The sequence below is a fragment of the Dendropsophus ebraccatus genome, chromosome 7 (assembly GCF_027789765.1).
Source record: "Dendropsophus ebraccatus isolate aDenEbr1 chromosome 7, aDenEbr1.pat, whole genome shotgun sequence".
NCBI classification, from domain to species: domain Eukaryota; kingdom Metazoa; phylum Chordata; class Amphibia; order Anura; family Hylidae; genus Dendropsophus; species Dendropsophus ebraccatus.
Window position 1 is genome coordinate 134,940,810 of NC_091460.1, and position 15,288 is coordinate 134,956,097.

Consider the following 15,288-nt stretch of genomic DNA (forward strand, 5'->3'; position numbering starts at 1 on the left):
TTTCTGAATGCCCGGGGGTGGGGTGGGGGGGGGGGGGGGGGAAGACTTAAAAAAGTAGTTGTGTGCGCAGTGCAAGTGTATAAATGGATGGTTTGACTCGAGATGAGCGAACCAGGTTTGGGTTCAAGTCGATCCGAACGTTCAGTATTTGATTAGCTGGGGCTGCAGGACTTGGATAAAGCCCTAAGGTTGTCTGGAAAACATGGATACAGCCAATGACTATATCCATGATTTCCACATAGCCTTAGGGCTTTATCCAAGTTCAGCAGCCACCGATAATCAAATGCCGAAAGTTCGGGTTCGGATCGACTCGAGCATGCTCCAGGTTCGTTCATCTCTATTTGAGTCATTTATAAAACTTACTGTGTGCACACACACTTCCCCATGTCTGGATTTGTGATTTCACAAGTTTTGAGCAACACTACTCCATCTACATTACGTTGTGTTTGCAGAATTACGTTGTGTTTCCCCAGAATTTCATAGCTTTACCTTTTGCACCATTTGATAAATTCAGTGCATGAACACATTCTGAACTTTCTACGTAACTTCTCTACCCGCCAAGTTTCCGATGTGGTGTAAAGCAGAAATTTGGATCCCCCCCCCCAGCTGTTGCAGAACTACACTTCATCATGCCCAGACAACCAAAGCTGGATCAAGTATGACAAACATGTTGCAGTTTAGTTAACATTTATTGTCAATAACAGTGATGAATATTGTTAACAAATACGCCAACTGCTTTGTTAGTGCAAAATGCACAACACTTTATAAAAGAGCATAGCTAAGTAATGTAAAAGATTTCAAATACAATAAATTTACAAAATTTAAAACCCATAAAAATCTAAAACTTTGTATCATAATTCTGTCATAGAGATCAGTTTATGGATACCCAATAGCATACAAAAAGAATAGAAAAACTGTACATCATGTGCTTTGTAAATATACATTAGAAGTCCATCTGGTTACTGTTATAAGAATATAGATAATGACTCTGGAGGTTCAATTGTTGATACAGCATGATACCTATGGTGCAAAGAAAAAAAAAAAAAAAAATGTCAATGTAACAATTAATGTCCAAAAGGAGAAGTCTGACAATTTATAAAAAAATCAGCAGCGATAGTTAGCCTCCCTGTTCCCGCAGTGATCGGCAGCACCGGCCTCGGGACCCCCCGCTGGAAGGCATAACCTGACTCTGGGAGAGGCCTGTCCTGGCTGCTCTCACCCCAGTCACTGACTGGCTGAGGAGCCAGTCCCATCTGCCGGGTCATGACATGTCAGCGCCAGAGATCCATGAGCCCGGCAGGGGTCCAGAGGTTGGTCCTAGCGCTCACCCCAGGCACAGGGAGAGGCAAGATTGTACTTGTAATCAGTTTTCCCCCTGCAGGATTTTATAAAATCGCCTATAGTCTCCTTTAGTACTTCGTTCCCCACCCTAAGGTCAGGTCTAGATACTTCAGATTTTTACCATTTGCAATGTGTAGGGTTAAAGCTATGTAGGCAAGTTTTGCAATGAATTTATGGTAAGTTATCCAGCGCATTTGGAACTTTTCTATGAGTAGGACTAGGTTCAAGAACTAGTGTTTATTTGCGCTAAGATGTAGGAGAAGGTCATGACAGCCACACTTTAAAAAGGGAGGCTATAGAATCCAATACTATAGAATCCAATACAGAAGTCTTTACCCTGATGTGAAACAGAACAGGAATAGAGAAGCCTGTTGTGTGCGGTATTGAATGCTAAAGCATGCTACAGAGAATGTTACCTCTGTTAGCCGTGAAGGGCTGGGAATTAGTAGTTTAACTGGTCTACACTTTGCACTATAGTATTTGTCACGAAGCTAGACAGTTGAGCAGAGCTAGATAAAACTTAGTCTCACTGTTACAAAAAAAAAAAACTTGTTCGGTCCAGGTCTGAAGGCCCTATTACAGGAAGCGATTATCGGCCGATAATAGTCAAGTGCAATAAAAGTCAAGGATCAGCCAACATGCAGTGTAGGCTAATCGTTGACTTTCAATGTTAAAAGATAAAAGCGATCTGCTACTGTCACTCCATGTAACATGCTGTTTTCTATGGGCTCCCAGACAATCTAGTGATCACCCAGGCACCATGTGATGAAGGTCCTGACTAGTACCGTCAATGGCCAAAAAGGAACATGTGACAGTAACAAACTAATAGGGCTCTCACTGCCAGGACCGCCCAGTGCTATGACACGTGATGTATTGGCACAAAATGGAGGACCGTAACATGTATTGTGACAGTCAGAAATTTTTAGAACTACAGAACTTCCTGTGTAGCTGGAGAGGGGCTCAAAGTAAGGGAAAATGACCAGACCGGTACTGGAAGCACATATATAAAACTTTGGGAAGAACAGAAAGGAAGCAAAAAGTTTTAAACTGGACAACCCCTTTAAGGTGTTCAGACCTATACTGATCGGGAGAATGAGCTGTAGCGCGTCCACTAAGGAGCCCAACTCTTAAGTGTCATTCTTTTCTAAAGTGGATGCGCTACAGCCGTTATTCTCTATCAGTAGAGGTCTGACCAGTCTTTACAAAAAACATTTTTGTAATGACTTTAATATGGACGTTGAACTTACTTTGAACTCTTGTATTTCTCCCGGACAGCCTGTTGTTGGTGGTTTGCTGCAGAGAGGTAGGTTTGATACAGATCCAGTATACAAGCTTTAAGACTTTCCAAGGTGTATCCTGTGAATTTGGCCAATGACTCTGGCTGCAGATAGAAGAGTGTAAAGGACAATGCTTTAGTTGTTCTACTACAATTTATACTCTTCTGGAGAGACTGGAATTCATAGTATTACATTAAGATGAAATTGGAGATATCCCACATACCCAGGTCTCCTCATTAATTGTATAGTTTGCGATGACAAAGGCGGCTGCAGCAGTGACCGAGGGCAGGTACCTAAGGAACGGGTCTGCGTCAATCAAACTGAGCTCTCCTAAATACTGTAGATAGAAGATGGTAACATCAGTTTATCTGAATAATGATCAAGGAAAATTCTACCATGCATCTACTGAGTGCCCATTCCAGGACAATGTATAACTAAAAGCCAGACATGTTTCCCAGATCTGCTTACTTTCTAAGGGTACATGCACACCATGGAATGGCGGCGGCAAACCCATTGCGCATTCTGCAGCTTGCACCCGCTCGTGGACTTAGGCAGGCGCGCGCATCCGTGTCAATAGAATCCCCATTCTATGCGCGGGCAGATTCTGTCGTCAGTCCAAAGAATGAACATGTTAATTCTTTGGACGGACAACGGAATCCGCCCACGCATAGAATGGAGTGTATGACACGGGCGGAGATGTGCGTCCGCCTCAGTCCACGAGCTGGTACAAGCTGTTCGGTAGTGTGCACGTACCTTAAGGGACAATGGGTCTTCAGGGTAGGTGCAGAAGAATAAGATTGGCTCATCCATGGCAGAAAATTAAAGCATACCATTTGATTTCTGCTGTGGATTTGGCCAATTTTTGGCATGTTAGGGTCCATTTACACAGAAAGATAATCTGCCAACTATTTGAAGCCAAAACCAGAAGCAGATCAGGTCATAAAGGAAAGCCTGAGATCTCTCCTTTTCAAATCCATTCCTGGCTTTGGCTTCAAATCTTTGGCAGACAATCTGTCAGATAATCTCTGTGTAAATGGACCCTTAAGGTTCACAATCATCGAAAAAGAAGGCCTGTTACCCAGACTGTCTGATGCCGAACCCACACAGACTCCATCAAAAGTTGTGAGATGTCATCTGTTGCCACAATAAATATTTCAAGTTCATGTCAGAAATAAATTCACACTGTAGTTGTGTGAAGCATTTTTAGTTATAAACCTTTAAAGCACACTAATAGCTAGCACAGGGGTAGGGAGCCATGGCTCTCCAGCAGCTTTGGCTGTCCAGGCATGATGGGAGTAGTTTTGCAACAGTTGAAATGCCAAGTCTCCCTTACCCTTGTGTTAGCATGTACACCAATATGTATGGGGCAACATAAAGACTCCGACGGACGAGCAGAGGTGGTAGGACCAAGTACATTGGATTAAAACTTCCCATCTTGCACCGCCCTGAACAAGTACTCTAGCCAGTCACACAATGTACATTTATATCAAGCAAGATGGCTCACCTGGCAATCTGTATGGATACTTTTAGCAATGTATTTAGTGAACTTGGATATAAATCATACAAAAACCTACCAAGCAAAGGCTTTCCACCTTCTGAGTCACTGGCTGAAGCCTGAAGTACTGGTTGAGGTATTGGAGGATAGTTGGGGAGGCGAGATCAAACGAGAGGACTTTAAGCACCAAGTGTTCCATTTTTAGGACTTGCTTCTTGTTGTACGTGTCATCGGTGATGTAGACAAATTCAGCCACTTCTGGTGGGTAGATCTCTTCAAACTTACTGCATTAGGAAATATTAGAAGAGTTATTGCCATGCATTATTACTTAGACTATGGGTGTCAAACTCAGACCCTCCAGCTGTCGCACAACTACAACTCCCATCATGCCTGGACAGCCATAGCTTTAGCTGTCCAGGCATGATGGGCGTTTCTAGTTGTGCAGCAGCTGGAGGGCATGAGTTTGACACCTGCGACTTAGATACTTTCATTGGGAACTTACGAGGCCAGGAGCATAGCAGCAGTGCCAACTAGTTGAAGCTTTCCTCTTAGCACAGACATGGAGGATAGGAATCGGTCAATGTAGTTTACAGCCAAGTACAGGGTCTCATTCTGAAGCTTGTACTCTTCGCCAACCTCCACCAGCCAGTCGACAAGGATGGCACGCATGTTATTTGTAATATCCGGTTGCTTCTGCATGTAGCCAGCCTTCGGTTTACATTTTACCTGCAGGAAGAGTCGGTCAGCGATGAGAGCACTTTTCTAAAAGTTGATGTAAAGCCATGCTGATACAGAAACAAAGTCATAAGAAGACGTGGTCACCACATTGTGTACAACAGCCTCTTGGCACCACAATATAGAGATAGAGGCAGTTATGCATATATACTCCTTGGTATAAAGATATACTTTGTTCAGTAGAACCATGGGAGCCTGTTTTCTGATAACTACAAGAGTTTGGGCTTGCAGCCTTATTTTAGTTGTATGAAGATCTTAAATCAAGTCACAAGGACAAGCTGTGTGCATCAGCGGAAACAGTCAAAAACCCCTAAACTGTTTACTTCTTAGGGTATGTGCACACTACGGTGCCCGGGCGGATGACCCGCATCTCCACTTGCCAGTCTATGCACAGGCAGATTTCATCGCCTGCCGGAAGAACGAACAGTTCATTCTTCGGGCGGGCAGCGGAATCTGCCTGACCATAGAATGGAGTCTATGGAACCGGTGGAGATGCGCGCGGCAGCAAGCTTCGGAATCCACAGCGGGTAATCCACCCGGCTTCTGTAGTGTGCACATGCCCTTAGGATCAGTATAATAATTAAAAAAATAAAGTTATATACAAAGTAATAAAACTAAGTAATGTATTAGAAATATTGAGTCTCTGGAATATCCCCTTAAGGTTATTCTTTTTCGCAACTGCAGGGAACTTTCAAGAACAGAGTTAAAATGATTTGGAAGAATGGGTCAGCAGCATGCATACTATGCCACCACACGCTGATGAGCTAGGCATGGGCTATCCTGTAGATGGGGGAAAAAACCCACCATTGAACAGGAAGTGGGGGAAGGTTCCACTACCATGTGCAGCAGAGCGAGAGTCATGTTCTTTATACTCATCTTTGAACACCAACATCTATAGCAGGGATGTCAAGCTCAGGCCCTCCAACTTTAGCTGTCCAGGCATGATAGGAATTGTAGTTTTGTAACAGCTGGAGGGCAGGAGTGTGACACCTGCAATCTACAGGCTTGTTCACAGCACAAGTCTTGTTCTGCTCCCTAAGGCTGGGTTGACACTATGTTTTTGCAATCCGTTATATCTATATCGGACACCAAAATGTGTACGTTAAAGTTTTAACAATGGAATTCAATAGAAAAAAAAAAAAAAAAATATGGATGCACACACGCATCCGTTTTTCATCGGTTAAAAAAAAAATTTCAAAAAACGTAAGGGGGAACCCAGCCTATCAGCCATTTATGTACAGAGATATTTAGGTTCTGTATTTACAAGATATTTAAGACAGGCTATAAGATTACCTCCATGTCTCTGAGATACGTGTGAATCTCTTCTGCATAGTCTGGAACTTCGTTACTACTGGACGTCTTTTCCTCTTCATCCACAATTGACATATCCATTGGGGAATCTTAAAGACAGAATTCAGCAGGTACAGTTAGGGTGGATACAAGGAGAAATACTACTGCATAAGCTCTGATTATTTTCCATTGATTCAGTGTTCCAGGGTCTCTGGTCTGCAGAGCAGCCAAGGAGGACACGAGATTTTCTACAATATTCTCAACCAGTGCTGTGTTCTGGGAAACCTGGCTTAAAGCTTCAGCTCAGTATAGTTATGGCATCTCACTTGGGTCTCCACCAGTAACGATAGAGCACAGGCAACCTCAACCCGGCCTAACCCACTAAGAGGAGTTAATGGAGCAGTGGTTTTCAGGCAGCGAGTTCACTGTGAAATCCACTGTGATTCCTGGTACTGTCAGTTTGATTAGGTTTAAAATGTTCTCATCACACTGTATGTAATCGCTATGGTCTTTACCCTGCTCTAGCCCGCTTCTATGGCTCCTGGCATCCTGACACCCTGCTCAGCCAATCAGTGGCTACGGCGGGACATCAGGATGCTGGGAGACACAGAAGCAAGCCGAAATGCTGACCGATAATGTATTCACCAGGTAGCCACAGATTAAGGGGGGCAGCATCTACATGCTTGTAGCAGAATTTTCTTCACACCTTCTCATCCTGCTTTTGGGAGTTAAAGGGAATCTGTCAGCAACTTCGGTCGTGTCAGAGTGCTGAGTGTTATAGGTCACGGCTCATGTAGCCGACTCTGCCGAGCTCTGTCACACCTCCTCCCTCCTCCTTTTGAGTAATATATTGGCCTCCAGTTCCCAAGCTGCTGATGACCCACATGTCCTGCATCCTAAACTTATTCAAGCGCCATAGCTATAAGAGTGGTGCACTGCATTGACAGAAGCTTCTCTGGTCGGCATGCATGCACTGCTCTTCCTGGCTACAGCGTTTGAATGAGTTTAGGATGCAGGAAATGCGCGTCATCAGCAGCTTGGGAACTGGAGGCCAGTATGAAGTTATCACTCAAAGGAGGAGGACCCAAGGAGGAGATGTAACAGAGCGGCACAGCCGGAGAGCCACAACTCCTCTTTGACACACTAAGGAATTCGGGCAGATAACCCCGCCGCTCGCGCCCATCTTGTGTATGGTTGGGCAGATTGTTTGTGATCTACCCCTTTAACAAAAAACCCCGACCTAACAGGACCCTTATTCCATACATATTGGGGTGGGGAAAGACGACAAGTTCTCCTAGACTTACCGAAGCTGACAGTCACAGGCATCTCTATAGGGGCCAGGGGTTTTCTGGGGCCAAGAGAAATGACGACTGAGTTTAGCTGTTTCAGGTGCTCATCGTGCATGGGCTTCTTTGCCACGGCCTGCCTCTTATGGTTGGCATTGTCAGGTTCATCAACGTGAATGGTAAAGGTAGACTGTTTCCCTGCAGCCTTTCCAGCTGGGATTCTGACACAGTTCTCATTATTTAGGCCCAAGGGATTGTGTGCAGCAAGAATCTGAAAGATAGAAGCAAAGTCATTAGAACACCACAACTAGGAGTAAACTATGGGACAAGGCATCATGTGACCCCTGCTACACAGCAGAGCTATGCCACAGGGATAGGAGACAATCTGTGGGTCTACCAGCTCCAGATACCCCACATGTGTAGCCTGTAATAATGGGGTGGGGGAGAACTAAAGGAAACATTCCCAGGTATGATTAATAGGCGCAAAGCACATTGACTTGGAGGGACAATGTTCACTTTGATGAACAGAAACTTCTCCTTTTTGATGAGTCACATGATAAAGGAAAGGAATGCAGCTCTGCAGGACAACATGCAGGACTAACACCCACCACCCTGCTCTGAACTACATACATAATATCCTGTATAGTACATACCCTGTATATAGACCAGTATAGTGTATAGCATATTGAACAGTATAGTATATATCCTGTATGTAGAGCAGTACAATATATCTATATAGATATATTCAGTATACTGTATAGTATATAACCTGTATATAGATCAGTATAGTATATAACCTGTATACTGTATAGTATATAGCCTGTATATAGTATAGTATGTAGAACACTAGGGACAGGGAACCTTCATCCCTCCAACTGTTGCAAAACTATGATTCCCATTGTGCCTGCACTGATCTATATACAGGGTATATACCATACAGTATACGGATCTATATACAGGAAAGCCCCTGGTCCTTCTGTGCTTAGTTGCTGCAATCCCTGGCACCGGAAGCCATGTGGCTATCTGTGCCTGCTGGGAGTTGTAGTGCCTGGGCTGTGTAGGTGTCACAGCCCCCCCCCCCCCCCGTACTCTCCTGGGCCTCTGCTCTGCATTGTTCTGCACCCCCCCCCCATACCCCTGCTCTGCATTGTTCTGCACCCCCTCATACCCCATGCTCTGCATCCTCCCCTGTACCCCCCCATACCCTGCATTGTTCTGCACCCCCCCCTATACCCCTGCTCTGCACCCCCCATACCCCATGCTCTCCATTGCTCTGCACACCCTATACCCCATGCTCTGCATTGTTCTGCACCCCCCTATGCCCCATGCTCTGCATTGCTCTGTACCCCCCTATGCCCCATGCTCTGCATTGCTCTGTACCCCCCTATGCCCCATGCTCTGCATTGCTCTGTACCCCCCTATGCCCCATGCTCTGCATTGCTCTGTACCCCCCTATGCCCCCATGCTCTGCACCCCCCCTATACCCCATGCTCTGCACCACCACCCCCTATACCCCATGCTCTGCACCACCACCCCCTATACCCCATGCTCTGCACCACCACCCCCTATACCCCATGCTCTGCACCACCACCCCCTATACCCCATGCTCTGCACCACCACCCCCTATACCCCATGCTCTGCACCCCCCCATGCCCCATGCTCTGCACCCCCCCATGCCCCATGCTCTGCACCCCCCTCCCCCCTATGCTCTGCACCCCCCTGGGCTCAGCTCCTCCTCAGTGTTAGGAAATGGCGCACTACATGCGACCTATGCCTCCATACAGGCAGATAAGGGCGCAATGCTCTGCAGTGACATGTGAGGAGCCCCTAGCGGCGGAGCTGGGAGTTATTGATCAGTATTGGCGGGATCAGTGCCCGGTGTCCCCGCAGTTATTTCCCCCGGTGTCCCCACATACCGGCGCCTGCTGCTTGCCTCCCCTGGCCGGAGCCCGCGGGCCCTGGTTCTCCTGCAGCACCCCGAGCACGGTGCGGCCTCCCGCCGGCACATGCTGCTTCCTGGGCTGGATATTCTCCTGGTTCTCGTCCCGCAGCACGAAGTGCGACATTGTGTCCGCCTCTCCGGTCAGCGGCAGTCAGTAGAGATCGGGGAAGGACTGTGTGCACTGCACGATCCCCGTCCTCTGAGTGCAGTACACGGGGCTGATCGGTGCGCAGGGCCTCTCCGCTAGTGTATAACCGCGCCCGGTACCGCCTCGGCCTATGCCCGCCACTATTACCAGGTCCTACAAATCCTGCGCGCTGCGCTCTACACAGCTTTCTCAGTTCAAGTAGCCCGCGACTATTGAAATGGACCAATCAGAGCGTAGCGCGGGCACACGTCACTGCAGCTACGGCGGCGGGGAGGGACAAAAAGGCGAGAGGCAGAGAATGCGATCAGCTGTCCGTGACGTCATGGGCGCTCTTTCAGCTGCTGTCGGTGATCGTGTGCACCGGGGAGAATAGGATCTGCTCCTTGTCTTTGTTCTGTCCCCGGCAGCTAGCCGTAGCGACAAGTTATTTGGCGCAATATTCTCCGAATAAACCTTTAAAATGAAAACAGTACAAAATATTAATAAATCTATTGTTCCATGTTGTCATTCATACACATTGTAGTGGCTGTGTGTCGGTCAGGCTCAGGCTCGGTGGATATGTCCAATATAACTGCATGCATTTGCTTTATAAATTCTGTAAAATCAGGATCCTATTCACACAATGCATAACACCTCCAAGCGGTATTTCACTCGACCATAGCTTTTGATATGTTTCTACCCATGGTGAGACCAACAGTTCCTTCTATACTTGTTAGTATCTATTCAGTCTCCTTCCCCCAGTTCTGAGCTGCTGCTTTCTGCTGAAAACACAAAAATCTGTGTGTGAGCTTTTCTCTCTGTCTCCCCCTCCCTTCTGAGACAGCTGGTGTAAACAAGTCCCAGACAGGCTTTATCTGCAACTTTGTAGCTGTAGCTCATTAGCAACCTGACCTCAGAATAACCCAACCCTCCCAGCCTTACAAAGAAGCTACAATATTGCAGATAAAGCCTGCCAGGGACTTGTTTACATTAGCTGTCTCAGAAGGGAGGGGGAAAAGAGAGAACAGATCACACACATATTTTTGTGTCTTCAGCAGAAAGCAGCAGCTGAGAACTTGGGGAAGGAGACTGAAAAGATAAAAACAAGTATGGAAGGAATTGTAAGTCTGACCATGGGCAGTAACATATCAAAAGTTATGATTGAGTGGGACACCCCTTTAAGTTCTATTGATTTCAATAGAACAACGGCCATTGTTGTACACACAGTCTGTCAACTATGGCCGTTGTTTACTGCGGCTGTATAAAACAATAATCATGTTTATTTTCAACGTCTGCAGTTTGCGAACAACGGCCGTAGAATATACAGTTCACGCACTGGGTGGCCGTTGTGCCGGCCGTAGCGTGAATGAAAGTCGATGGTTATTTGATTTCCATTCACACCTATACAGCTGGCAGATTTTATGGGTGAAAAATAATGTTCCTACTCCTGGAGGAACACGTAATACAGCGACACTGAAACAATGCCCATTGTATTACGATGTGTGAACACAGCCCTAATGGGTATCAGCTCTTTGTCATGCTTATAGCTGCAAACATGGACTGATAGGGAGGTGAAACAAATGATAGCTGTCTCTTAAGGCCCTATTCCACGGAACGATTATCGTTCATAAACTCGCTCCAACGACCGCTTGTTAACCATAATCGCTTTGTGGAATTGGTGTAAACGAGCGAACGACAAAGGCGAAATCGTTATACTGTCGTACAAAATAGTTTTTCAGCACGTCGGAAAAAAGTTGTTGGTCTTTGAAAGATAATTCGCTAATCGGTTCGTAAAATTAGAAATCTTTCAGTCGTTCGTAAAAAGGTTTAAAAAAAGTAGGTGTGTCGTATGGTCATGATCACCCGGGCGAACGTTTTAAACGACCATGTAACGACCTCAAAATAATCGTTACACTACATATATCGTTCACGTTAGGTGTTATCGTTCGCTAAAAAATTTAACGAGCGGTCGTTGGAGCGAGTAAAAGTAAAAATACATATACTTTAGGGAAATGACCCAAATGTAGTTACTAGCGGAGTATGTTTGGGCTATTGAAGTCGACGAGGTCCGTGCTCATATACATTGGTATCCCATTTTCCAACTTACCTTCATATATGTGCAATGTCAGCATGGCCTAAAGGGTTACTGACTGTCATCTGTAATACCTTTCGACATGTCATCGGAGGTGTTGAGCGAACATTCCCGGTCAAGCATATACCTTCCATAACTGATGGCCGTCAATTAGATCTCCAGCCCCCTGCAGAAATGTATTGCAATTTCCGTTGTAATTTTTGTATATTTTTCCCCTTGAAGAGACGTGTAAACGAAATATACAAATATTAGAATGAAAAAAAAATGTAATAGGTTTTTGTAAGACACATTAGAACACCGGCGGTATGTCGGCAACTGCAGAAAAAGTGGTTGTTTTCTTCCACGATCAGGGGTCCTTCTGTACACAGCTGCATGTGGTATTGCAGAAGAGCCCTATTCACTTCAATGGAGTTGAGATGTAATACTGGGCAAAACTCTGGGAATGTTATGTTCAAGCAGCCATGTTTTTTTCTACTCCTTTACAATAGTTTTCAAGGGGTGTTCCCACCAATGAAAATCCTCCTAGATAGGTGATAGGCGTCTGATCAGTGGGGTTTGAAGATGTACTCTGCTTCATACCACCTATAAAGAGCGCCAATGTCCAACCACAGCGGTCAAACTTCTAATCCAAGCGTTCTCATGTGTCCATATTACACAGCCCAATACTCCATGTAAGCGAACACCAATCTTCTAGACTGACGCTCGGTTATACGGATCGACGATTGTGCAACAAGGGCTGCATATATAAATATATATATCGTTAGTGATGTCCGTGCAGTCCTTGCTACATATATAGAGAATAAAATAGCAATGTTTAACCTCTCCAGGCTCCCTAGCTCCTCCTCGTCTTCTCTGCAGCCGCCGCCAGAACGTCTGAGACTTTTCTGAGGTGACAGGCCACTCAGCCAATCACTGGCCGAGACAGGACAGCACTGTGGTCAGTGATTGGCTGAGCGACCCGTAACTTCAGAAGCTTCAGTGGCAGCTGCGTTGAGTCAGGAGAAGCTGGAAGGACACTGAGGAGCCATTTCCTGCAGGACATCCAGCAGTTGATAAGTACTGGAAGACTGGCACTTTCTGTCAGCAGTTGATTTGAAAGAAAAAAAAAATTGGTGAACTATTCCTTTAATGATCAATGATTAATTCTCAGGTCCTATAGCAAAGTGTTGGGAGATGGAAAACGATCTGAGTCCTCGTTTTTTCTAGAGGGATTACCCCTCCATGTCACCAGTGCCTAAAAAGAAGATGTCTGCGTGTTAGCAAATCACCTTTATTACTCAGTACCTGAACATAATGGAGCGGATCAGGTGTCAGGGATTTCACCATTTACAGGCATCTTTTATCTACAAGTCCAGGGTTTGCAGCTGCCATAAAGTGACCCCAGGACCTCGCAGCAGCAGCAGCTGCTCCTGACACATAGCAAGGAAGCCATATGGAGGAGCGCAGGACACATTAACAAAGCATTGGTAACAAGACAATAAAGGCGAGTGGGTCTTGTGTCTTGTCAGGTAGGTGCTAAGTGTTAAACCAAATTTTCTAGAAGGATCCTCAGCCTATGCACTATTCTATTAAAGGGAATGTGTCATCAGAAAATGACTAATTGTTTAAATAATGTTTTTATGTTGAACATATTTCTTTAAAAAATTTCCTGAAATTTTTTCTAATTTTTTATTTTTATATTTATATTATACAATAATCCGGACATATTGCAGTTTTCGTTCTCACCACTGGGGGCTAATACTAAGCTGAGACTTCCTGTTGTGTCTGTGGTGATAAGAGGAGGCTGCTGTAAAGTGATCTGATGCGGAAAAGAAACGAGTCCAGCTCCCGGCAAGGTGGAATCAAGTGCGTTGTTTATTGTATCTCCGTCACCGTACACACGTGCGGCATGCCCCCAACTGAAGCCTACGCGTTTCGGCTGCTACACCGCAGCCTTAATCATGGCAGCCATGATTAAGGCTGCGGTGTAGCAGCCGAAACGCGTAGGCTTCAGTTGGGGGCATGCCGCACGTGTGTACGGTGACGGAGATACAATAAACAACGCACTTGATTCCACCTTGCCGGGAGCTGGACTCGTTTCTTTTCCGCATCTACTCAGGATACCTGTTGGAGTGTGAGCCCGTGCTGTGAAGCTCGGTGGATGGGGTAAGCTGGCTTTTTTCCGTTCATGACTGTAAAGTGATCTGTACAGCATTATAGCATCATGTGACACCAGTAGATAGAGGAGACAACAGCAGCTCCCTCTTTTAAAGGTCACAGAGCGCGCTCAGTAATGTAGCAGGTCACTAAATGCTTTTAAGAACAGCCTAGACAATATGGCAGCCCCCATAACAGTAGTGAAATAGTGTAAAAAAAAGTTAAAGGGGTACTCCGGCCCTGCAGTATAATCTGTGTATGGCCGGGGAGGGGGTTAAAATAGAAGCAAGCGGTGATTTACCTCCCGGTTCCAGCGGCGGTTCCCGGATCGCACCACCCCGTACCCCCGTTCCGCGGCCGCTCCCTGGTTAGAGCTGCCTTGAGACATGACGGAGTACCCCTTTAAATAGATCTTGCATGCCCAGAGCATAGGAGTATTACACACCATGGAGAGGCTATTACAGTGTAGGGTCTGCCTCGATATGAGGCCACCTTACCGTGGTGGGGCAGTTTACACTGTTTGCAAATAGTAACCAAGAGCCTCATTATTTTTGTGGGAGTTTTTTTTAGCAGTTGGGGAGGGGGGGGGGCTGCTTATAACTATTTTCATGTCTATGGTGGGTCTGTATCTTGCTGTTGCGGCGAGCTGTTGCAATTTTCTGTGTTTTTGTGACCTTCCCTTTAAGGCTGGGTTCACACTACGTATATTTCAGTCAGTATTGTGGTCCTCATATTGCAACCAAAACCAGGAGTGGATTAAAAACACAGAAAGGATCTGTTCACACAATGCTGAAATTGAGTGGACGGCCGCCATTTAATGGCAAATATTTGCTGTTATTTTAGAACAACGGCTGTTATATTGAAATAATGGCCGTTATTTACTGTTATATGGCGGCCATCTACACAATTTCAACATTGTGTGATCAGAGCCATATTAATGTTTCCCAGGGGGCAATGCACCTAGGATTTCACTGAATTGAGCGCTTCTTTCGCTGAACTCCCTGAAATCTGTGATGCTTGCTGTACTCCTGGTGACTTGGCGCAGAGTGGAGGAAAAGGAAGAAGGCCCAGCCTCAGAGTGGAGGTGAGTGGGATTTTTATTTATTTATATATTTTTTTTATTTGATAGGGACCCACTAGGGGCATCTACTTAATTCTGACAGGGACACAATACTCTGCCTTGCCCTGGGTGCTGCTGACTCACGCTATACCACTGTCCCGAAGGCCAAAAATAAAGCCACACCTATCTTGAGAACAAGGACCTCCCAGCCTGTTTGGCCTGGTTGCGGTGGATGGAGGTGGCTGTGATGCCTTGCCATGACTGTAAAGCGACTCTGTACCCACAATCTGCCCCCCAAACCACTTGTACCCTCGAATAGCTGCTTTTAATCCAAGATCTGTCCTGGGGTCCGTTCACCAGGTGATGCAGTTATTGTCCTAAAAAAACAACTTTTAAACTTGCAGCCCTGTGTCAAATTGGCGTGGCCTAGAGTGTCTGTGCCGCCTCTCCATCCTTCCTCCCCGCCCTCTACATCATTAGGAATGCCCCAGGCAGGATTTCTCCTAT

General features: G+C 45.9%; 1 protein-coding gene across 1 annotated transcript; it reads right to left on the minus strand.

The window, feature by feature from the left end:
* Positions 1 to 699: 699 nt before the first annotated feature.
* CCNA2 (cyclin A2) lies at positions 700 to 9,715 on the minus strand. Its single transcript, XM_069976824.1, has 8 exons — positions 9,341 to 9,715; positions 7,443 to 7,695; positions 6,142 to 6,248; positions 4,616 to 4,839; positions 4,193 to 4,397; positions 2,842 to 2,955; positions 2,589 to 2,722; positions 700 to 1,020 (listed from the first exon to the last, which is right to left on the minus strand). Exons 1-8 carry the CDS (start codon positions 9,488 to 9,490, stop codon positions 966 to 968), a joined length of 1,242 nt encoding a protein of 413 aa, XP_069832925.1. The 5' UTR covers positions 9,491 to 9,715; the 3' UTR covers positions 700 to 965.
* Between the last annotated feature and the right edge of the window lie 5,573 nt (positions 9,716 to 15,288).

Bases quoted from the DNA above. Each gene is read 5' to 3' on its own strand.
- CCNA2 (XM_069976824.1), bottom strand. From the start codon at position 9,490: ATGTCGCACTTCGTGCTGCGGGACGAGAACCAGGAGAATATCCAGCCC. The intron at 7,696-9,340 runs GTATGTGGGGAC...TCTATCTTTCAG, and splicing joins GAGGCAAGCAGCAGGCGCCG to ATTCTTGCTGCACACAATCC. The intron at 4,840-6,141 runs GTAATCTTATAG...CTCTTCCTGCAG, and splicing joins CGTATCTCAGAGACATGGAG to GTAAAATGTAAACCGAAGGC.